General features: G+C 52.5%; 6 protein-coding genes across 6 annotated transcripts; 5 read left to right on the forward strand and 1 right to left on the reverse strand.

Moving 5' to 3' along the window:
• Nucleotides 1-4,587, forward strand: BDW74DRAFT_100835 (DDB1/RSE1 family protein). The gene is made up of 4 exons (XM_073721482.1): nt 1-599; nt 770-2,843; nt 3,035-4,316; nt 4,383-4,587. The coding sequence occupies exons 1-4, from the start codon at nt 356-358 to the stop codon at nt 4,407-4,409; spliced, it is 3,627 nt and encodes a 1,208-aa protein (XP_073587178.1). The 5' UTR covers nt 1-355; the 3' UTR covers nt 4,410-4,587.
• A 396-nt stretch (nt 4,588-4,983) lies between these two features.
• On the forward strand, nt 4,984-7,070 carry BDW74DRAFT_147473 (uncharacterized protein). The gene has a single exon (XM_073723549.1). It carries the CDS (start codon nt 5,200-5,202, stop codon nt 6,724-6,726), a length of 1,527 nt encoding a protein of 508 aa, XP_073587179.1. The 5' UTR covers nt 4,984-5,199; the 3' UTR covers nt 6,727-7,070.
• Nucleotides 7,071-8,674: 1,604 nt separating this feature from the next.
• Nucleotides 8,675-10,808, forward strand: BDW74DRAFT_100793 (arrestin (or S-antigen), N-terminal domain protein). The gene is made up of 2 exons (XM_073721481.1): nt 8,675-8,975; nt 9,032-10,808. Exons 1-2 carry the CDS (start codon nt 8,774-8,776, stop codon nt 10,315-10,317), a joined length of 1,488 nt encoding a protein of 495 aa, XP_073587180.1. The 5' UTR covers nt 8,675-8,773; the 3' UTR covers nt 10,318-10,808.
• Nucleotides 10,809-10,852: 44 nt separating this feature from the next.
• On the forward strand, nt 10,853-12,418 carry BDW74DRAFT_166138 (glycoside hydrolase family 18 protein; the record flags this gene model as incomplete). The annotated part of the gene is made up of 3 exons (XM_073726510.1): nt 10,853-11,119; nt 11,180-12,238; nt 12,317-12,418. 3 exons carry the CDS (start codon nt 10,853-10,855, stop codon nt 12,416-12,418), a joined length of 1,428 nt encoding a protein of 475 aa, XP_073587181.1.
• A 257-nt stretch (nt 12,419-12,675) lies between these two features.
• Nucleotides 12,676-18,538, reverse strand: utp10 (snoRNA-binding rRNA-processing protein UTP10). The gene is made up of 4 exons (XM_073721483.1): nt 18,083-18,538; nt 13,612-18,031; nt 13,408-13,552; nt 12,676-13,334 (listed from the first exon to the last, which is right to left on the reverse strand). Exons 1-4 carry the CDS (start codon nt 18,457-18,459, stop codon nt 12,883-12,885), a joined length of 5,394 nt encoding a protein of 1,797 aa, XP_073587182.1. The 5' UTR covers nt 18,460-18,538; the 3' UTR covers nt 12,676-12,882.
• A 170-nt stretch (nt 18,539-18,708) lies between these two features.
• BDW74DRAFT_166140 (uncharacterized protein) lies at nt 18,709-22,279 on the forward strand (the record flags this gene model as incomplete). The annotated part of the gene is made up of 3 exons (XM_073726511.1): nt 18,709-18,729; nt 18,783-21,242; nt 21,293-22,279. 3 exons carry the CDS (start codon nt 18,709-18,711, stop codon nt 22,277-22,279), a joined length of 3,468 nt encoding a protein of 1,155 aa, XP_073587183.1.
• Between the last annotated feature and the right edge of the window lie 31 nt (nt 22,280-22,310).

Here is a 22,310-nt window from a genome sequence, read left to right on the forward strand (position 1 = left end):
CATCGGCACGGACACAGCCCGCTCCCAGAGAGAACCCGGCGGAACCCCATCGTCATCAGGATCCAGGATGTCACGTGAGCTGCCAAACAGAACAAACACGCGCTTGACCTCAGCTTCAAGCTCCACACTGCGCAATTTTTCACCTTCGCGCTCTCAACCTCAAGCTTCCAGCTCCCTCCTACCTTACCTCTCCTCGCGAGGTTACCTCGTGTTCGAGTGTCCTCCTAATTGCTGGCTTTCTATGCAGCAATGGGAGCACCTTCACTATAAAGTCACCCAACATTGGCTGCAATCGCATCGTAACAACAACTTCCTTCCCCGGTCCGGTCAAGCCTCGACGGCCTAGTCGCCCATCATGGCTACCACTTCGCATATGTTTATGTACTCCCTGACGATTCAGCCGCCAACTGCGATCACGCAAGCCATCCTAGGCCAGTTTGCAGGAACGAAAGAGCAGCAGATCGTCACTGCGTCCGGGTCGAAGCTGACCATCCACCGCCCCGACCCTACCCAGGGCAAGGTCACTCCGCTTTATTCCCAAGATGTCTTTGGCATCATCCGAACACTGGCTGCCTTTAGGCTGGCTGGTAGTAACAAAGGTATGTTCTTACGTTCCCCTCTGCGAAATTCCAAGATCATTTTAGTGATTCGTCAAGCTTCCCGGGCAACATGATCCTTCAATGCCGAACGAGTGCCTTTGAGGCGGGACGTGACCCGGTCGATGAAGTGGACGCTCGTTGGCTCGATCAGTGCTGAGATCTGCTTATAGATTATATAATTATTGGGTCGGATTCCGGGCGCATCACCATAATCGAGTATGTACCCTCACAGAATCGGTTCAACCGGATTCACCTTGAAACGTTCGGCAAGTCGGGCGTGCGCCGTGTCGTTCCAGGTCAATATCTGGCGGTCGATCCCAAGGGCAGAGCATGCCTTATCGCGTCAGTGGAGAAGAACAAACTTGTATATGTTCTGAATCGAAACTCGCAGGCCGAGCTTACGATATCATCTCCGCTGGAAGCACACAAGCCGCAGACTCTGGTGTTCTCCATAATTGCCTTGGATGCTGGGTATGAAAACCCTGTCTTCGCTGCTCTTGAAGTGGACTACTCCGAGTCTGACCAGGACCCAACGGGTCGGGCCTACGAAGAGGTTGAAAAACTTTTAGTATATTATGAGCTCGATCTTGGCCTGAATCACGTTGTTCGCAAGTGGGCTGATCCCGTCGACCGCACATCATCCATGCTCTTCCAGGTGCCTGGTGGAGCCGATGGCCCCAGCGGTGTTTTGGTCTGTGCCGAAGACAATATCACCTACCGCCACTCCAACCAAGATGCTTTTCGGGTGCCTATTCCGCGTCGCCAGGGTGCAATGGAAAACCCTGAACGCAAGCGATGCATTACTGCAGGTGTGATGCATAAAATGCGAGGCGCATTTTTCTTCCTCTTGCAGACTGAGGATGGAGATCTTTTTAAGCTCACCCTTGATATGGTCGAGGACGACAATGGCCAGCTCACTGGGGAAGTGAAGGGACTGCGGATCAAGTACTTTGATACGGTTCCCCTGGCTTCGAGCCTGCTCATTCTAAAGAGCGGTTTCCTCTATGTCGCCGCCGAGGGTGGGAATCACCATTTCTACCAGTTCGAGAAACTCGGCGACGATGATGAGGAGACGGAGTTTAGCAGCGACGATTTCTCAGCAGACCCTACTGCCCCCTATGAGCCTGTTTATTTCCAGCCTAGGGGAGCGGAGAACCTCAACCTCGTCGAAGCCATCAACTCGCTCAATCCGTTGGTCGATAGCAAGATTGTGAACCTTTCCGAGGATGACGCTCCTCAAATTTTCATCGTCTCTGGCACGGGCGCTCGAAGCACCTTCCGGACATTGAAGCATGGCCTGGAGGTTTCGGAAATAGTCGAGTCAGAACTCCCCAGCGTACCGTCAGCCGTTTGGACCACAAAGCTCACTAGGGCGGATGAGTATGACGCCTATATTGTGCTCTCATTTGCCAACGGCACCCTTGTTTTAAGCATTGGTGAAACGGTGGAAGAAGTGACCGACACTGGTTTCCTTTCGTCAGCACCTACGCTAGCTGTTCAGCAGCTTGGCGAGGACTCCCTTATCCAGATCCATCCTCGCGGCATTCGCCATATTCTCGCCGATCGACGGGTGAACGAATGGCCAGCGCCACAACACCGTTCTATCGTGGCCGCGGCGACCAACGAGCGCCAGGTTGCGGTTGCCCTCAGTTCTGGTGAGATCGTTTACTTCGAGCTGGACGCTGATGGGTCGCTCGCTGAATATGATGAACGGCGCCAAATGACTGGGACTGTGACATGTCTCAGCCTTGGTGAGGTGCCGGAAGGTCGCATTCGAAGCTCGTTCCTGGCCGTCGGGTGTGACGATTCAACGGTTCGCATTCTGAGTTTGGATCCGGATTCGACATTAGAAAGCAAATCCGTTCAAGCGCTGACTGCCGCACCATCCGCTTTGAACATCATCCCCATGGCTGACTCCAGCTCCGGTGGAACCACTCTGTATCTTCACATCGGTCTTCACTCCGGTGTCTATCTGCGAACGGCCCTCGATGAAGTAACAGGTGAACTGTCCGACACACGAACTCGCTTCTTGGGGTCCAAGGCTGTCAAACTCTTCCAAGTTTCTGTGATAGGACAGACGGCTGTGCTTGCCCTGAGCTCGCGTCCTTGGCTGGGTTACTCCGATACCCAAACTAAGGGCTTCATGCTTACTCCTTTGGATTATGTTGGACTCGAATGGGGCTGGAACTTCTCGAGCGAGCAGTGTGTTGAGGGTATGGTTGGTATTCAAGGTCAAAATCTAAGGTATGTATCTTGTCTTTTCATTGATTCCTATCTTTTACGTGATCGTATGATGAGAACGGAAATATCCCTGAAAGTCTATGTGGATTATCATTCTTTCTTTAAACTCCAATTGTTCCTACTGAGATCGCAATCCTTGTTCATGTTCAATCTTTGAAATTCGCCGTGTGAAACTTGCTAACATTGGCGACTAGGATCTTCTCGATTGAGAAGTTGGACAACAACATGTTGCAACAATCCGTACCGCTGGCATACACGCCACGTAAGTTCTTGAAGCATCCTGAACAGCCTTTGTTCTACGTTATCGAGGCCGACAACAATGTCCTGTCTCCTGCAACGCGAAACCATTTACTCGAGGACTCTAAGTCTCGTGGTGGCGACACAACAGTTCTACCCCCTGAAGATTTTGGATACCCTCGTGGTACCGGTCATTGGGCTTCTTGCATCCAAGTGATCGACCCACATGCCAATGCTGTTATTGGGACGGTGGAACTCGAGGAGAACGAGGCGGCTGTCAGTATCGCTGCTGTTCCTTTCACGAGTCAGGATGATGAGACGTTCCTGGTAGTGGGAACCGCCAAGGACATGACTGCCAACCCGCCTTCTTCATCGGGAGGCTACATTCACATCTATCGATTCCAAGAAGATGGAAAGGAGCTCGAGTTCATCCACAAAACCAAGGTTGAGGAGCCTCCTCTAGCGCTTCTTGGTTTCCAAGGCCGATTAGTGGCTGGCGTTGGATCTCTGCTCCGAGTTTACGACTTGGGAATGAAGCAGCTGCTCCGAAAATGCCAGGCTGCCGTTGTTCCGAAGGCCATCGTTGGCCTCCAGACGCAGGGTAGTCGTATCGTGGTTAGTGATGTCCGTGAAAGTGTCACTTATGTCGTGTACAAGTATCAAGAGAACGCCTTGATTCCCTTCGTCGACGACTCTATCCCTCGCTGGACCACGGCAACGACCATGGTCGACTATGAGACAACCGCCGGAGGTGACAAGTTCGGAAACCTCTGGTTGGTCCGATGCCCGAAGAAGATTTCCGAGGAGGCAGACGAGGAGGGCTCCGGTGCTCACTTGGTTCACGACCGCGGGTATCTCCAGGGAACCCCCAACCGCTTGGAGCTCATGATCCACGTCTTCACGCAAGACATTCCAACCAGTCTGCATAAAACTCAGCTGGTTGCGGGTGGTCGCGATATCCTTGTGTGGACAGGATTCCAAGGCACGATCGGCATGCTGGTGCCGTTCGTCGGTCGCGAGGACGTCGACTTTTTCCAGAGCCTGGAGATGCAACTCGCGTCACAATGCCCGCCACTCGCTGGACGGGATCACCTCATCTACCGGAGCTACTACGCGCCGGTGAAGGGGGTTATCGACGGAGACCTGTGCGAAATGTACTTCCTCCTGTCGAACGATACGAAGATGATGATTGCTGCGGAGTTGGATCGCTCAGTTAGGGAAATCGAGCGAAAGATTTCGGTGCGTTTCCCTCCTATCTCCCCTCCATCTTCTCTTCTTCTCTATTCATATACTAACACTCCACAGGACATGCGAACAAGAGTGGCGTACTGATTTAGCGAATGCGGCGTTGGCGGGCGTCGGTCCACCTGCTCTTGCCTTATTTACACATATCCAATTTAATTGTATACCACCTCTCTTCTGGCCCGGTCTAGTATATACCGATGTCAATGTAGACACCTCACCATTTTGCATGCAACATGTCTCCTGCCTCGCTCGATCTTCCGCCCTCCTTTGGTTGATCTTGAGCTGGATGCAGCCGTCCTTACAATACGTTTGGACACGCTGTACGAGACGAGAAGAAGGCTTCTGCCGTCAACGATCTTTGAGTACGATTTTATCCGCTATGCTACGGGTATCATCGTAATTTATAGTTGGGACAATCAATTCTACATTTTCGCGTTTTAGCAATGAGATTTTTTCGCTTTCAAATAGATAGCTATTGTCGTTTTTATCCGTCGGGTAGATTTTCGCCGGGTTTGCCTTGTTGGGCGAACTTTGCGAGAGCCTCCACTATACAAGTCTATGGCTATGAAACCGAGTCCAAGAGGGGCCAACATCTAAGTCCAGATTCATACTGGATCTGTAGTCGGGGCAATGTCCCTCCGAGAGTGTGGCTATTACTCGACCTGTTGAGTATAAAATCGAGACGTGAGTCTGTCCTACCTACCAAAAGAAGAACAACAACAATGAAACCTACCCCAATGTCTTCGCAGGAGAATTTCCTCCGAGCAGCGAGTAAGTTCTTCAGACGAGTTTAGAACAAGGACTTACCTTATTCCTAGGCAAGAATGAGCGCCGCTACATAACCCGCCATGCATTGGACTTCTATCGTGCCCTAACAATGACCGGGCTATACACTCTAGACCTCGATCTCGACCTACCTGCATCTGAGGGCTCTCAGTGCTTCGACATGACGAGTCCCGACTCCTATATTCCTGCATTGAAATGGTGTATCGCTGCGCATCCGATCCTGCAAACCGCTATTCACGGCCAGGACGGAGAAGAACCGGTGTTTGTGCGTGCGCCTAAGATGGACTTGCGGAGGCATGTTAGGGTTGATCGATCGATTTTGGATGACGACGGGGATCTTGATGGGAAAAGCGAGGTTGAAGTGCTGCGACAAGTCCTGCTGAAGGAACATGATGAGGGGTTTGAGGATGTTGAGAAAGCTCCGCCCTGGAGGGTTGTTGTTGTTCCATTGCCGGTGAGAGACCAAAATGATAACCTGGACAATGACTCAAAGAGAAAGGCCAAGGCGCATATCATCTTCGCCTACTCTCATTCACACGGGGACGGGCGCTCCGGACTTGTTTTCCACAGGACATTCCTTGAAGGATTGAGGGTGGTGCATCGGATCTATGACAGCGGGTATGAGTACGATCCTGCTACTGATATCCAAATATCGGTGTCGGAGGGGAAGAAACAGCTGCCGCCACCGTTAGAGGAAGCCTGTAATCTCAGGATTACTTGGTCATACCTTCTGCTGACTCTGTTCGGAGCGCACTTACCTGCGTTTGTGAGCAGGTGGTTTGGTTTCCAGACGCCTGCTGTCACTGAGGGGACCTGGACTGGGGAGGTAATGATGCACGATCCTGACGATTTTCGAACGGGGGCAGCAATTTTAGTTGTGGAGAAGAAGCGGCTCGACGCTGGGCTCAAAACTTGCAGGGAGAAAGGAGGAGCAAGGTTCACTGGGCTGCTAAATCAGCTCGTGGTGCGCGCTCTGAGCGGCGCGCTTTCGGCGCACAGCTCTGCGTCCGACACGCCTATCGACAATTTTATCGGCGCCATAGTCGTTGATCTTAGAGCGCTGGTTCCTAAATACTCGGACGATATGATGGTGAACTGTGTTTCCACTGCATATGAGCGTTCCCTTCGACCTCACGATGGCCAGAACGACGATCCGAGAAATGACGAGGCGTTCTGGGCTGCAGTTCGCCAGACGATGTTGTACTTAGCAAAGTCCTCAAGCACTCTCGTCGATCAACCCATCGGCCTCCTCAGGTATCTGGATAAACTTCGTCCGTGGTTTTTGGAGAAGCTTGGGAAGCGACGGGACTCGTCGTATGAGATTAGCAATGCGGTAGTGTTTGATCCTTTGCCGGGTCGTGAGCTCAAACCTATCAAGGGCGATAATCGAGACGAAGAGGGTAAGATGGACTGGGACATTGAGCGAATGGTGATGTCTCAGCCCGCGAATGCGACGGGCTGCCCGTTGAGCTTTTCGGTGGTGACGAGGAAGGGAGGGGATATGGTCTTGACGTTGAATTGGCAACTTGGTGTTCTAGGAGTTGAGAATGAGGATGCGTTTGCTAATGATGTACTGGAAAGGATTGATGGGCTTCTGGCGGGTATTGCGGGCGTGTAAGTAGATGCTGAAAGACGAAGGGGCTGGGGTCGTACATCTACTTGGCTTTTACAACGGCTCCTTCCTGATCTTCGTTTCAGCCAGCAAAACCCTTACCAGCAAATCAATACCCTGATCAATTAGTTGATGCAGGCATCTTTTTTTCTCCTTCATCTGGTCAACAAGATCCACTCAGTCTGATAGTATGTCAATTACTCATCTAGCATTGTCCGAGCACATCAGAGACATCGAAGGGTGCGGTATTACGGGCCTCCTGCCCGATGAGAACTAGATAACCGAATTTACCCAAGAATTTTATGTAAGCAACAACCTCGGCCACGGCTTTATGGGCTTGGCTGACAAGAGACGAGTGCATTAACAGCTATGATAGTTGGGGTCTGTACGGCGCGTTGAACCCTCCCGACACCGACCTTCTGTGCCCATTCCGAGAGGAACCTGATACTAATGCTGAGATCGCCAAAGCCAGTTATTAGGTATGGGCATTTCCTAGGGCCCGAGTCCGTGATGACTTCAGTGTCCCCAGGCGAGATGATGACCATATCTCTGAGGCTTCTGCATGAAGACTGAGTCTCATGATCACGAATATCTTAACGACTTCTTAATAGCGACCTCTGCCGCATTCTCGGTACGAGCTAACAAAAGACTGAACCAGATCACCTATCCAAAGCTATACGAGTTTACGCTTAGCCGCTGCTAGACTCGACGGATGATTTCGACCCGGACAATGCCTCTGTTGGGACAAGAAACTACCCTGCCACCATGATGTTCCTTTCCGATTGCAACCAGAGCTTTCCTTCACGCCTAAGAGCACAAATCCAGATCCCATACACCCTTCTCGTCCTGCCAGTAGAGGCTGAATTCGAGCGAACAATACCTCCGATATCTCCACCATGAACCTGCATAAGCTCATGATCACGAGGTGCTATCTCGTTATCAGAAGCCCTATAACGGACGATTATATGACTGGTCAGCATGTTCAGCCCGCACCAAGGTACAGATTAACACCCCGAACTATAAGTTGGCGAACACGATGTACCGGAGGAGGCTCGGTCTTTACACGGCCGCAATATCGTCGTCGTCAGGATGGTAACTCGGTTACCCGCGGAAACTGAGGAATGCCAGTGGAAGTATACCCACTCTGTTACGGGAATTCGCCGCGTGGCTCCAGCCGATCCAAACTTATCGTCAAAGAGCGAGACAGTTTTCAGGTGCAAATTATCTGGGATATCAAGGACGTATGCGTTCTGCTGAAGATATGAGTCAGGGACAGTTTTAGCAATAGAAGGCGGCTCGTGTTCATTGGAGGAGATATTGCCTGGAATATTACGCCAAGCGCGCTCCGAGATCGGTCGGGAATGCGGCATGAAGGTTGGCGAAGGCTTGAGGAAGAATAACCCCGTGTTTGGGCAGCCTTGGTATGGAGGAGGGTGGCTCGCCTAGAAAGGAAGTACATTGGAGTGGATGTTGGGGGAAGGCGTCTCTTGCGGGCAACGTAGCGAATCAGAAGCGAGTCCGGAGTTGGCGTTGCTAGTGCTGCCAAAGGGCGTGCAATCAGACAATCAGACAACCCAAAGCAACAGAGTCATCCGGTCCACTCCTTTCTATAACAGCCTCCGCGGGAAAAAGTCCAGACTCCAGCCTGAAGGATCCGGTTCATGTCCATGCTTTGTGCAGATGATTAGACCGCCAGCAAGAATCTGCATTTGTCAGAAGCAGGATACGAAGCCACAGAATCACGACAACCCGGGCTGGATTATTGATTTCTCAGCAGCGTCATTCTTCAGCATGGCAGGGATCTCCATTGGCTCTCTCCAGTTGTCAATTCAAGGGCGCAGCCAATCCACCTGAAGAGACAAAAGCAACAAATTCTTTGACTCATTTGGTACAAAAGGTACAGATATAAAACATCTCCGCACTGACTGTTTGACTCCGGGGAATTATCAGGATCGCGACAGACACCGCCTAGTATAACTATACTATCACCCCTCGGGGATTTTCTCCCTCTCGTCTCTGACATTGACAAGCCATACTGTCTGCAGCTGCGCCAATGTCCGCCTCACTCCTCACTGTTGGCCCCAGGGCCGCTGATGTGCTGTATCCCTTTGCAAGCCCTCAGATTAAGATCGAACTCGCTCGTGAGACCAATAATGTGACCAAAGCCTACACCACCGGAGACCGCATCGAAGGAACCGTTACCATCACCGCCAACCATCTGATTAGCTTCGACCAAATTGACATTCAGCTGGAAGGCATGCTACTGCAGTCAAGAAAATTAATTCAGCAAGGTACTGACTGCGTTGACCAGGATCCCAAACCGTTTTTGTGCAACATGGCGCGGTTCCCGGCCGCACAGGAGCAACCCAAACATTCCTGAGACTACGCCAACCCATCGAGGAGTCTGCCTATCCTATGCCGCGCATTATCGAGCCGGGCCACAGCTACCAGTTCCCCTTTACGTTTGTCATCCCCCAGCGTCTGCTACCGCACATCTGCAGCCACCACAAGTCCAATGCCCACATCCAAGACTCCCACACCCTTCTGCTACCGAGCCTGGGTGACCCCGTCCTCTGCAGAGATGGCAGGTCGGCATTAGACGACATGTCGCCTGACATGGCGCGTGTCACATACCACATCCGGGCCGAGGTGGTACAAAAACCCGTCGTTGGCCCCGCAAAATCCCTGAAGTTAGCCAAGAAGAAGATTCGCATTGTCCCGGCAGTCGAAGAGGAGCCTCCCTTGACCGTTCCCGACTGCGACCCCATCTACCGCACGCGAAAGGAGAAGGATGTCAGGCGCGGCACTCTGCGACCCCGGCAAGGACGCCTCGTGGCAGCCGCCTCCCAGCCGAAACCGTTACAGCTGGAGTATTCTCCCAGCAAGCACTCTGAGTCGGTGAGCACCGCTGCTACCGTCCATCTGCGCTTCGACCCCGTGAGGGATGAAGAACCGCCCAGTCTAGGCAGTGTCTGGAGCAAGCTGCGTGTTGCGACCTATTATTCCGTACACCCCTGGGGAGACTATCCGACCGTTTTGGGTGTTTCTGCTGTGGACATGGCGGGACGAGGGGTATACCAGGAACTGCTACCATTGTCGACCATGTGTGTGGCTTCCGCGCAGTGGACCAAGCACGGCATGGATTCCCTTGTCCGTCGAGATTCGCTGCATTCCACATCTTCCGCAGAGTCCATCACTGGCCCATCGGCCTCGTTCGTTGGGGATGTCTACTATACCGCCTCATTAGTTGTTCCCGTCTCGCTCCCGACTAGCAGAGCATTTGTCCCAACCTTCCATTCGTGCCTTATCTCTCGCATCTATGTCCTCGAGCTATGCGTCTCTTATCACACTCCGAATATGAACATCCTCACGCCAACGGTGACCTTGAAGGTCCCCATCCAGCTGACCTCTGGTCCAACAGGGGCCGTATCTCTGCCGTCATCTGAAGATATCACGCAGGAGGAAGTCGACGCGGCGTTCTTCAGCCCGCGTGGTATTGCTCCACAGTTGATGGACTCGGCGGTCGCTCCACCAGACTACTCGGATTATTCGTCGCCGATGCCCAGCGCAAGGCTACAGGAGGTGCGATGTTCATGAACTCAAAAGTTCTTTCTTTCTGGCGTTTGGGATTTGATACCCGGGTATACCGAGGGATAATGAGTTATGCTTTGTTATGTTATAGAGATCTAGATGACCATTAGTCCTACAGTAATCCTTGATAATGTCTATGTTATGCATTTCCGCGTTGTCCCACTCTACTCTTCTGGGGTACTTAGCGAATTTATCTGATCCGTCTTGACTCTGCTGACTTGGAACTGTGATTGAGAAGTAAGAAATGACCGTCTTCCCTTAAAAACCCTCTAAATCAGTCAATAGCTTATCTCCCATCTCTAACTTGAAGTGAGGGCACACCTGACAGCCTGCATTCACTGTTGGTGTCACCTACCAATGTTTGCCTTGGCTGTGTTCCAACGAAAAGTGAATTTATACTTCACTTTAACTCTATACAGAACTTGTTTCCCACCACTATAAATCTCTCCTTCGCGTCCTCGCCCTGTTGGTCTTTCCTTCTTCCCCTCTCACCTCACCCACCCCCTTCGCTCTCCGCTCTACTAGCCCATCAATCGTCAAGATGAAGCCCCTCAACCTTCTTCTATCTTTCTTCTTCCTGGCGCTCTCCCAGGCATCCGCCCTCCCGGCATTCTATCAGCGTCTACACTCGACTTCCGGTTTCCCGCGTCTTAACTTTACCTACCTGAATTCCACTCATCTGAGCTCAACCTTTAGCAACAATACCGGCAACGCGCACAAGAACGCAACCGGATATGGCCCAATCCCCATCCCCTACTCTGGCACCGGGGAATCCGAATACCGCTCAATGTCCTACTTCGTGAACTGGGTACGTCTCCTCCCTTTTTCTTCCCTCAAATTCTCCGAATTAACAATTCTCACAAAACAGGCAATCTACGCGCGCAACCACAACCCGCAAGACCTCCCGGTCTCCCACCTAACGCACATCCTCTACGCCTTCGCCAACGTCCGCCCCGAAACCGGCGAGGTCTACCTGAGCGATACCTACTCCGACTTGGAAAAGCACTACCCAAAAGACTCCTGGAATGACATCGGAAACAATAACGTCTACGGCTGCGTCAAGCAACTCTTCCTCCTGAAGCAGCAGAACCGCCATCTCAAGGTCCTCCTCAGCATCGGCGGCTGGACGTACTCAAAGAACTTCGCGAATATGGCAAGCACCCAGACCGGCAGACAAATGTTTGCCTCGAGCGCCGTCAAGCTCATGGGCGATCTCGGCATGGACGGGCTCGATATCGACTGGGAGTACCCGGAGAACGATCAGCAGGCGGCCGACTTTGTGGAGTTGCTGCGTGAGACGCGCGAGGAACTCACTCGCTACGCCAACGCAAATAACAACGGGAACGACAAGCCCTTCCTCCTCAGCGTCGCCTCCCCCGCCGGCCCAACGCACTTCAACACCCTGCGCCTTGCGGAGATGGATCCCTACCTCTCCTTCTGGAACCTCATGGCCTATGATTATAGTGGCAGCTGGGACTCCATCACTGGCCACAACGCGAACCTGTATGCCTCGGTCTCGAACCCTGCTTCAACCCCCTTCAACACCCACGACGCGATCTCCGCTTATATTGCGGCCGGAATCCCCGCTGCGAAGATCAACCTGGGAATGCCGCTGTACGGCCGCGCATTCACGCACACGGATGGACCCGGCACTGCATTCGATGGCGTGGGCTACGAGGGATCCTTTGAGGCAGGCGTGTGGGATTACAAGGTCCTCCCCAAGAATGGCGCGCAGGTCGTCGAGATGGAGGATTTAGTCGCGAGCTATAGCTTTGACTCCGCCAAGCGCGAGTTCGTGAGCTTTGACTCGCCTGATATTGTACGGGCCAAGGGCGCGTATGTTGAGCAGCTGGGCCTTGGTGGGGGCATGTGGTGGGAGTCGAGTGGGGATCGCGAGGTTGGCAGTGGGGCGAGTTTGATTGAGACGGTGAGTTTTCCTTGCCTTGCCCTAACTTTCCCCTCTCTTGTGTTTTCAGAAGGTAAATGCTAATGTTGTCACGTATAGCTCGTCGACTCCCTCGGCGGCGTCGAAGCCCTCGATAAGACTGAGAATCAGCTTGATTATCCCTCTTCGCGGTTTGAGAATCTCCGGAATGGATTCGCTTGACTCTAAACCCTCACACAAAGACGAGAGAACGATCTATCGATTTATGGAATAGATGGGGTATGTGATGCAAGTGCATGTTAGAGATGAGATGTGTCTGGCTAGATGGTGGCATGTCACGACAACGCGAGCTGAGTAGAGCCGCGGTATGAACAAGGAGCATCTTTTATTCTTTTTCGTATCTCAATTTTTCTATTTCAATAGCTACAGTCAATTCCAAATCATTTACGTTACTTTTTAGCTTCTGGAATAATTGAAAGTAGAAGAGCTTTAGATCTGCTATATGACAACTAACCCCAACTTTTACATAAATACAACATCTAGATAACAAGAAGTAAGAAAATAAAAAGCGGTTGTGACCTATATGCAACACCTCTAAACGCCTGGAACGAAAACAGCCGCCTTGGCTCGTTCCATCCCAAAGAAGCCAGCAAAGAAGAGCAAGGCAGAGGAAGAGAAGAAAGAGACTAAGTCAACATATCATCCAACCTCTCCCCCAGCACCCCCTCAATCTGCTTAACCCACTTCCGCACCTCCCTCTCAACCCCCTCATCCTCATCCTCCATAAGCTCACTAATATACGGCAGCATTTCGGGAAGTAGCGCAAGCCAATCTTCACCAAGGTGCTCGGTAAGCGCCTGCTCGGTCTTCAGCGCCACAATGCGCGTGTGCGGGTTATCGCCGCCGAGAGTCTTCTTGCTACCGCTGAGAGACGCCGAAGAGGGACGCAGGAAGCGCATCAGCGCGGCGTTCAGCTCCTTGTGGTTGTCGGTTGAGTCGGCGGCGACGGCGAGCTCGGTGATTGTGGGGATTGTTTCGGATGCGATGACTGTTGCCGTTGTGGGGGATGTGGCGTGGCGGAGGTGCGAGATTAGGGGCGTGGAGATCTTTGTTATGTGCGAGGGGGATTGCCAGAATTCTGGAGCATGTTAGTAGGTTGTTTGGTTTGGGGGAGGATTGGGGGTTGAGGTTGGGGGTTGGGTGGTGCTTACCGTCCTGGTCGTGCTCGAAGGCGCTGCGGAGCATGCGCATTGTTGCGAGCCAGAGGGATTTCGTGTTGGGGTTTGAGGGGCTGGCGGTGCTGAGGACGGACACGACGCTTTCAATTATGTAGCTCGCGTAGCCGGTAACGATGGACTGTACGAAGTTAGAATCTGATCCGTGCCGGGCGCATAGAAGTACGAAACATGTCTTACCTGAAGGGTACCAAAGAAGACCTGCAGGAACCGGTAGAGCGTAGTCAAGCGCGCCAAGCCGCCCTGGGTATCCTTCTTCGGGAGCCCAGTGGCCCACTCGACGAACCTGGCGAAGATAGGACGGAAGGTCGTGTCGTTGAGCTTGTAGATCATCTTGATCGTGACGTCGTTGACGAAATCCTCGATCTCCTCGATGTCGGAGGCGTCGAAGGCCGACTTAGGAAACTGGCTCTGCTCTCGGCGGAGGTCGAATGCTCGGAAGAGGATGATTGTCAGGATAGACAGGTTCTTCATCGTCGCGGACTTAGGGTGCTTCTCGACACTGAGACTAACAGCTTCCAGGACCTCGCGGGTCGCGGAAGGACCGGCTGAAACAGCCTGGGTCCAGTTGCGGTCGATGGAGGCGAATGTCACTGCCATGTCGACCTTGCGGGCCATGAAGCGCAGAGCTTCTTGGCGTTGGTCGTTGTCGAGGTCCTCTTCAGATGAGGCTGACTTGAAGGAGAGCACGAGCAGGCGATCGAGGTGGGAGGCGGAGACCATGTAGGGGAGGTGGACGAAGAGGGCAGAGAAGAGAGTGAAAATTGCATCGTGAAGCCTGGCATTGACCTTGTTGTTCTCAAGACTTAACTCGAGCAGAGACAGAGAGCGGCTGAGAACCTCTGGGAGAGCAGGAATCATAGCCTGACCAAGGACCTCCACCATGGAGGCAAGGCAGAGCACGCCGTTGATGCGGATGCGTTCGTCTTCCTGGCCAATGCAGGCTGCGCTGGCAACAACCTGGGCGGCAGATGTAACCATGGAGGGCTCCTTCTTGCCGTATTTCTCGGTAATGCGGTCGATGCAAGTCACCGCACCGTGCTTGAGCATAATGTCGGAAGATGATTGAACAATATCCACGAGGACTGTCAGGAACTCAAGTATGCGCATTTGGGAGGCACCATCTCGCTCGGGGCTCTGTTGCAGGCGGGCGCCAAGCAGGCTGAGGACCTTCCGGCGAAGGGCATCGTCAGGACGCTTGAGCAGAGCCTCGATAGTATCAAGGAAGTCGATTGTGGTGAGGGTACTGAACAGGCCGCTGAGCACATCACCGGCAGCCTGGTGAACAGGCTTGATGTTCTGCATAGTCTCGCCGATGGCCAGGACTTGCTCAAGGATCTTGGAGAAGAGCGCGCGGATCTGCTCTGCATCTCCAGACTCCGTGGTAAGCGCTTTAGCGATTTTAACCTTCAGCGAGGAGTGCTTGAAGAGGTAGGCCAGAGCGCGCAAGAGGTCAACAGCAACTTTATGAGGCTCGCGGCCATCATCGCTGCCGATACCAAGGAGAACATTGGAAATGGTAGGCTTAGGCTTGAGGGCGTCGGTCACCAAGTTGAGGAACTTGCTGTAGGTAGACAATTCCACTGGCGCAGTAGCATCCGAGACAAGCCCAGTCATCAGGACGAGAATTGCCTTGTCCATTGAGTAACGGTTGGCAAGCATGGCTAGCACAGCGAACAGGAATTCCTCGGTGCCGAGCTTGGTGATCAAAGCATGGAACAGGCGCAGGCGGCGATGAGAAGGGATATGCTCAAAAGCAGCAGTAAAGCTGAGCAAGAGCTCTGATGTCCCGGACACAACATCGCGCTTCTGGTGTCGCAGAGACTGGATGAGAGCGGGGACAACCTGGTCTATTGTCTGGTCAATAACAGATACCGAGTAATCATCGTCCTTTCGCAGAACGCTAGATCCCATGAATGTGAAAATAGGCATGACACTGTGGAGAACCAGCTCTGGCGCGATGACAGACAGGCCAGCAACCAGGAGAAGAGCCGTGTTCTGAACCTGAGGGCTTTCCGTAGTACGAACGCAATCAACAACCAGGTCAGCACGGACAACAGAGGTATCGAACTGGGGCTTTGCGCTTGCCCTGGAGCGGTTGACAATAGCAAGCAGGCTGCCAAGCGTCAAGCTGAGGAGGTAGCTCATGCCGGACTGGATCTGGGACTTGAAATGGTGGAGAGCGGCCAGGGTTTGGAATAGGCCTTCGGTGAGTTCTGGGTGAGTTTCGGGGTCGGAACTGTCCACAAGCTCCAGGATAAAGGTCATCTTGTCCATCAGCTTGCTGAGCTTCGCCTCATCCTTGGTGGTCATGGCAACCATGTTGTTCTGACTGGTCCGCCTGCGCTTCGGAGCAGGGGCCAGAGAATCGACATCTGTGATAGAAACGGGAATTTGTTGTAGGAAATTGAGGAGGACAGGGCCGGGGAGCTCCACGCCACGGAGGAGGTCTCTGCAGCTACTGACAAGAGGAGATTCGGGGTCTTGGATAGAGACCTCGAAGAGCTTCTCAGCAGCAGCGATTTGTCGATCCTCCGGTACTTTAGCCCAGATCTCACGGATGCGGCTAAATACAGAGGACACGAAAGAGGCCCGTAGAGATGCTGAATAAGGGTTGACGGTAGATAGAAGTAGGTTGATTGAGTCCTTCTCCTTCGGGGTGATAGTCTTCAGTACCTGGTCCTCAAAGTCGGTCACGGAGATATGCTCCCGTTCGTGAATCTCCGTTACTTCCAGGACACTGAGGTTTCGCCAGGCCTTCAACACCGGTTCAAGCTCCTTGGTTCGGGTCGTGCCACCGGCCTTATCAACCCGGTTGAGTAGACTCAGCAGGCCGGCTTTAGGAGCATAGAGCGGAAGGTGAACAGCATGTGAGCAGAGAAACGTGAAGAGGGCTAGTCGCAGAGGCTTCTTAAGCGCAGAAGCAGAATCCGACGCTGCTCCTCGCAGAGCATTCTCTAGAGCGCGACCGATATGTTCACCGTCAGAGCGGCACTCTTCTAGTTCAGGAAGTACAGCTCGCTCCAGGACCTTTTGGAAATCGCTGCTGAAGAGCCAAGGAATGTCCTTCGTCGACTTTCCATATAGAGAGTCGCGAGCCCAGACACCGGCTTTCTTCTTCTTGTCAGCCACCTTGCCGATAACCGCGAACGCATCGACTGCTCCAGAACGCACTCGTTCAGAATGATCGGACAAGGCCATAAGAATGAAAGGAAGCGCCGCTTGGACGTCAAGATCGGACCAAGCACTAGACCTGAGTTCGGAAGTGACAATTTTCAAAGCAGCTGTCTTCACGCCGGCGGGGTAGGGGCCAGCGAAGACTCGGATAAAGAATGAAAGGAATTGTGGTGACTTTGTAGCGGTGGATTTGCTCAGAACGGGCAGCTCAACAAAAGACTTGACTCGTTCCTGTGAGCCTGCAGCTAGTGCAAAAGCCTGGACAAGTTTATCAAACACGGGTATGGATCGCTCCGCAAGGAATGAAGTCTTGAAAGGGCCCTCCTTCGTCAAAGATTCAATAGCTAATTCATAGCCGTCTGTCACCGGTTCCTCCTTGTCTGCGTCTTCCATCTCAGTGTCTTCAATAGCCTTGGTGACAGGTACAGACTCAATTGCTGTTTGCAAGTTATGCTCTAACACACTGAGATCGAACGAAGACTCCGCAATCACTTTTTGGAAAACTGGCTGGAGTGAAGCTGACCGGCTAAAGTACTGAACAAGATCCGCAAGATGGGTCTGAGCGTCCAAAGTCATCGCCCCATCAACAGTGCATCCGGCTTGGAGAACGAAAGACATGGCTTTCCCAGTGTCATCGTCATTCAAAAGCTGACTCTCAAACATCAAGGATAATAAGTCCAAACGGGAGGTATCCTTCTGGCCTGACAAATTGTCAACACAGCCAGCGACAAGACCAAGAAGTAGCTGCGAGGTTTTATACTCTGCCGAGATTTCAGCCAACTGCTTCAACGGATCGTCCAAGCGAAGCAGAGCCTTGAACACCCGCTTTGGCAAGGAAGCCTCGGGCTTCTGCTGCGCCAGAACCGCAATACATATAAGCCCAGAACTCAACGTCTCCTCAGTCAAGGATCCCGCGACTGCTTCCATCAGCCCGTCCAGAACTCGGTCTTGAAGTTCAGCCTTCTGTGCGAGCACAACGCAAACCATGTAGCAGCCGATCACAAGCTCCGAGACATCTTTCATGCTCAATCCATCGTTGAGGACCGGGAGTGTCAGAAGTATAATATCGTCATGGTTCTGTTTTTCAACATGTCGGCGGCCCGATCGAGAGGAGTCCAGCTTGCCTGCAACACCCTCCGTAATCAAGCCAGCCCAAAGAGAAAGCAGCGCATGGTGATGGGCCCGTTGCCGGCAAACTTCGAGAACATGGTTATTGAGTGTGGTAAGAAGGTCTTTATTCGAGATGGCGTTTTGCACAAGGGCCCCGCGGACCGGGTTGATTGCGCTTCGTTTATAGGGTATGAGCACCTTGAGTGCTTGGGGGAGGTCTTCGGGGACGATAGCGAGCAGGTTCAGGAAGAGAGGCGTCGAGTAGTATGGTAAGAAGGTGAGAATTGTAAATCCGGTGTTGTACTCGTGTATCCTATACGTCCATTAGCCGGGAGACAATTCGGGCTCAAACAGAAGAGCGTACCGGAAGCGCCTAACAAGCCACTCCACAGCCTTGACGGCCGGGCTCAAAAGTAGTCTTCCGCCGACGAGCGCCAGAAACGCCTCTAGTACCGAATCCAGCTCTTTGTTTTGCTCTGCGTTCATCTCCGTCCGGTCCTGGGACTTGCTCTGGTCGCTGAAGATCGAGCGCTCGAACTGCGCGAATCGGGGATCCAACTGGCATATTTCGCGGAAGCCATCGTAACAAATATCATAAATCGTATCGAAGTCCTGCGATCCGGCGACTCGCTTGTCGAAGATTAGAGATTTCCCATGCGCAAGTCTCTGTGCTTTGAGGTTCAGCTGGTTGGTGGAGTTGGCCGCAATCTGCGACAGCTGCGCAGCGAGGGACGACGCCATTTTCGAGGGGCAAGATCCTTATTGTGAATCAAGCAATGTGTCCATCCCTCAACAATTCGTCGTTTGCGAGATACCGACTTTCTGTGGGTTTAGAGGAATGCTTCAGCGGCGGAAATCTTCAAAGCTCCGCAACTTTTTTTTTAGTCCAAAAGGGAAAGGCGGAACGCGGGAGCGGAGTTTTTCCAGGCTCCCTCCAGCTCTCAATCAACACTCCGAAACCTACGTCAACAATGCCTCAAGTCCAGGAGCATGGCTTCGTCTGGCTCGCAGGTGAGACTACAAGAAACAGAGTTTTGTTCTTTTATCTAAAAGTTTTGTTGCAGGAAAAGAAAGCCATCCCGCGGTTCGCCAGCTTCAAGCCCCGACCAGCTCCGCCCGATAACGATCGGCCCTCCGAGCTCCCCAGCCGCGAACGAGTCAAGTCAGAAGATAAAACCAGGCATCAGTCAAGACACCGCTCGAAACATGATAGTCATCATAGCCGCCGGTCGCGGTCAAGAGACTGTAGAAGAGATCGCGGGGACTCTCATCGTCCACGGAAGGAAACCAGTCGACGCGATAAGGACCACGTGCGCGAGCCTACGCCGCCGTTGAGGAATACCGTGAGGGAGACGGCAGGAGACTTGTCGGATATTTATGTCGTCGACCGCAAAGGAGACAGGTACACGCTGGTATACGGGACGATACATCGCTATAGCGTCCCTCACTATTATCGCATTGGCCGAGGCCGCATATTAGGGCTTCCCTCGAACTACAGAATTGATCGCGAAACAATTGGAGAAGATGAGATCGTTGTTAGGTCTGAAACGACTCGCACCGACTCGTCAAAAAGCAGGCCGAAGAGGTTATTATCCAAGTCCGAGAAATCGCTGCCGAGGCTGCTCCGAGTCCGACCGACATCATTTACAAATGATCCGATCGCGTCTTCTAAGGACTTTGTTCCTCTGTCGGACTCTCGGCGAGAGAAATACATCGAGGCGCACGCAGGATCTGATGGAGAGGATGAAAAGTATGGATATCGTTCAATTCACGGCAAGCTGAAGCCCGACCAAGATCTGCCTAGCGACCTGGAACAGGTGACCGACTCCGAGCTGAGCGGTGACGAAGCTGCGCGACAAGACCCAGACTGGGATATAAAACAGCGCAATGTGGAACTTTCTCGGGGCGTTGTAGAGCGACCTACTGATGTCGATGCGTGGCTACGGCTTATTGACCACCAGGAAACTGTCCTTAGAGGCTCAGGCAAGAAAACTAGCTCTCTGACGAGCGCCGAGCAGAACAGTCTAGCAGATATCAACATTTCTCTCTATGAAAAGGCCTTGAAGAAAATCGGCCAGGGCCCGGGCCGAGATCGCCTTCTTATTGGACTGTTAGAAGAGGGCACGAAGCTCTGGGACACGAAAAAGGTGCTAGCGCAGTGGCATGCTACTCTAAAGGCAAACTCTCAATACATAAGTTTGTGGATAAAATATCTCGACTTTCGCCAGACCGAGTTCCTCAACTTCACCCACGAGCGGTGCCTCGCAACATTTGTCGAGTGCCTGCGTCTAAACATGGCCTCGGCCGATAGCCCCGGCAGAACTCGTGTCCAGTTGTATCTATTCCTCCGTTTAACCCTATTTTTACGTGAAGCGGGGTACATGGAGCAGGCAACTGGCCTTTGGCAGGGCATCCTAGAGCTCACATTCTACCGACCGCAAGATTTCGACGGCCCAGTTACAGACGAAGTGCTGTCAACATTTACCGATTTCTGGGAATCAGAGGTCGCGCGGATCGGTGAGCTCGGATCGAAAGGCTGGAAGAATAGCAAGGCGGCCTTGTTTGACCCGAAAACCTTCGAGCCGCAGTGCCAACTCAATTCAATATCTATCTTCGTGTCATGGACGGCTTGTGAGCGAGAACGTATGTTCAACGCTCAGCTTCCGGCTCGAAGCTTGGACCAGCCAGAAGATGATCCCTACCGTGTGATTCTTGCAAGCGACCTCCAACGTTTTCTTCCTCTGGCATCGCTACCTAACTCAGCATCGGAGCTCGTCGATAGCTTTCTCTACTTCTGCCAGCTGCCACCGATTATCAATGTCAACAATTGTCACACAACAGCGCATTGGATGGGTGACAGCTTCCTGCGAAACGAGATATCAGCTGCCTCGTACGAGAACACAGATGACTGGCTTCCAACAAGGGACGCCACGTCAGAATCCGGCATCTTACCAACTATATTTCCGCACCATTATTTCATCCACGACTTTGACAGCTATTTCTCGGACCCTGCGGCGTGGTTCTACTCTTTTAATACTTGGCTCAAAGCGACGTCCGACCCAGCATGCATTATTGTGCGTGACTGGGTTCGAAAGGCCCTCAGGCTATTGGTCGATGCGAACCCGTCGAATGATGATTTGGCCGAGTATGCCGTCGCAGTTGAATTCGCCTGCAACGCTAAAGAGGCTAAGAAGTATGCCAAGTCACTTCTCAAGAAGAGGTCTTCCTGCCTTCGTCTGTATAATGCATATGCACTCATGGAGCGTCGAGTCGGCAGCCACACAGCTGGTGAGCATGTATGGGCAACCGCAATTTCCATGAGCAAGACTTTCCCCAGTGAGCAAAGGGTTGACTGCGTTATCCTCTGGCACACCTGGATCTGGGAGCTTATCGCGGCTCAGAATACAGCCCATGTGGCTCATCTCCTTGTTTCCATGCCGCAGAACAACGTCGATCTTCAAACATTCCCAGATGCTGAAAGTGAACCTTTATTCAGCGCGACAAATTTGCTGAAGATACGTAACGTACGTAACACATTCCTAAATTTGCCCCTCGCGAAAGCTAACCAGTGTAGTATCTATCGGGAGCCCAAGAAAGCGCCATAGCAAACCGTAAACCCAGCATCATCAAAGCCTGCACCGACTGCCAGGCTATCCTTACATATCTGACTCATGGGAAAGATCTACATCCGCCCCTTGAAGCATACACCTCCACAATTACCAGACTTTCTGCCCTCCCAAACCTCAACGAAGACTCAACGAAGACCTTCGTATCATACACAACCGAACTCCTTCATCAAGCCCGCGCAAAACTCCTCTACTACCATCTCCGCACAAGTACCCTCTACAAACCATCCGCCATCCGCACCATCCTAAACGAAAGCATCACCACATTCCCACACAACACAATCATCCTCTCCCTCTTTGCCTGGAACGAATCACGCTTCCGGATAGAAGAGCGTGTGCGCGATATCATGCGGGATATCACTACCACCGCCACCTCTTCCAACTCATCCCAGTCCGCCGCAATTCCGATAACATCTCACCTGTTTTCCATCTACACTGAGCTCAATCGCCCCACATACGCCGGCTCGACGCTCCACTCAGTCCGGGCAGCCTTCGAAAAGGCCATTGGCAATCAAAACCAGACTTCTTCTTCTCCTTCCACGTCAATCTCTTCAGGGCGCACCAGCATATCCCTCTGGAAACTATACATTCTCTTCGAACTATCACGGCACGAAATCACACGCGCAAAGAACATCTTCTACCGCGCGATGCGGGCATGTCCGTGGTCTAAAGATATCCTCATGTTGGCGTTCACTCACCTGCGCGAAGACGTAGTCGCCGAGCAGCACGGGGACGCGAACGGCAAGGGAATGAACTTCCATGAGTTGCGTCATGTATATAATGTCCTTATCGAGAAAGAGCTGCGGATCCATATCGATATTGAGCCGGAACTAGATGAGATGGCTGTGAAGATGGAGCAGAGTGTGTTGGGTATGCACATGCCTATCTCTTTGCCTGATGATAAGGATGGGAGCGATGAGGAGATGCAGATGTAACATATACCAATTTTACATCATTCTATCAGGA

Source organism: Aspergillus multicolor, assembly GCF_047715735.1.
Source record: "Aspergillus multicolor strain CBS 133.54 unplaced genomic scaffold BDW74scaffold_4, whole genome shotgun sequence".
Taxonomy (NCBI): Eukaryota; Fungi; Ascomycota; class Eurotiomycetes; order Eurotiales; family Aspergillaceae; genus Aspergillus; species Aspergillus multicolor.

Bases quoted from the DNA above. Each gene is read 5' to 3' on its own strand.
- BDW74DRAFT_100835 (XM_073721482.1), top strand. From the start codon at position 356: ATGGCTACCACTTCGCATATGTTTATGTACTCCCTGACGATTCAGCCG. The intron at 600-769 runs GTATGTTCTTAC...ATCTGCTTATAG, and splicing joins GCTGGCTGGTAGTAACAAAG to ATTATATAATTATTGGGTCG. The intron at 4,317-4,382 runs GTGCGTTTCCCT...AACACTCCACAG, and splicing joins AAATCGAGCGAAAGATTTCG to GACATGCGAACAAGAGTGGC.
- BDW74DRAFT_147473 (XM_073723549.1), top strand. From the start codon at position 5,200: ATGACCGGGCTATACACTCTAGACCTCGATCTCGACCTACCTGCATCT.
- BDW74DRAFT_100793 (XM_073721481.1), top strand. From the start codon at position 8,774: ATGTCCGCCTCACTCCTCACTGTTGGCCCCAGGGCCGCTGATGTGCTG. The intron at 8,976-9,031 runs GCATGCTACTGC...TGCGTTGACCAG, and splicing joins AATTGACATTCAGCTGGAAG to GATCCCAAACCGTTTTTGTG.
- utp10 (XM_073721483.1), bottom strand. From the start codon at position 18,459: ATGGCGTCGTCCCTCGCTGCGCAGCTGTCGCAGATTGCGGCCAACTCC. The intron at 13,553-13,611 runs GTAAGACATGTT...AACTTCGTACAG, and splicing joins TCTTCTTTGGTACCCTTCAG to TCCATCGTTACCGGCTACGC. The intron at 13,335-13,407 runs GTAAGCACCACC...AACATGCTCCAG, and splicing joins CTTCGAGCACGACCAGGACG to AATTCTGGCAATCCCCCTCG.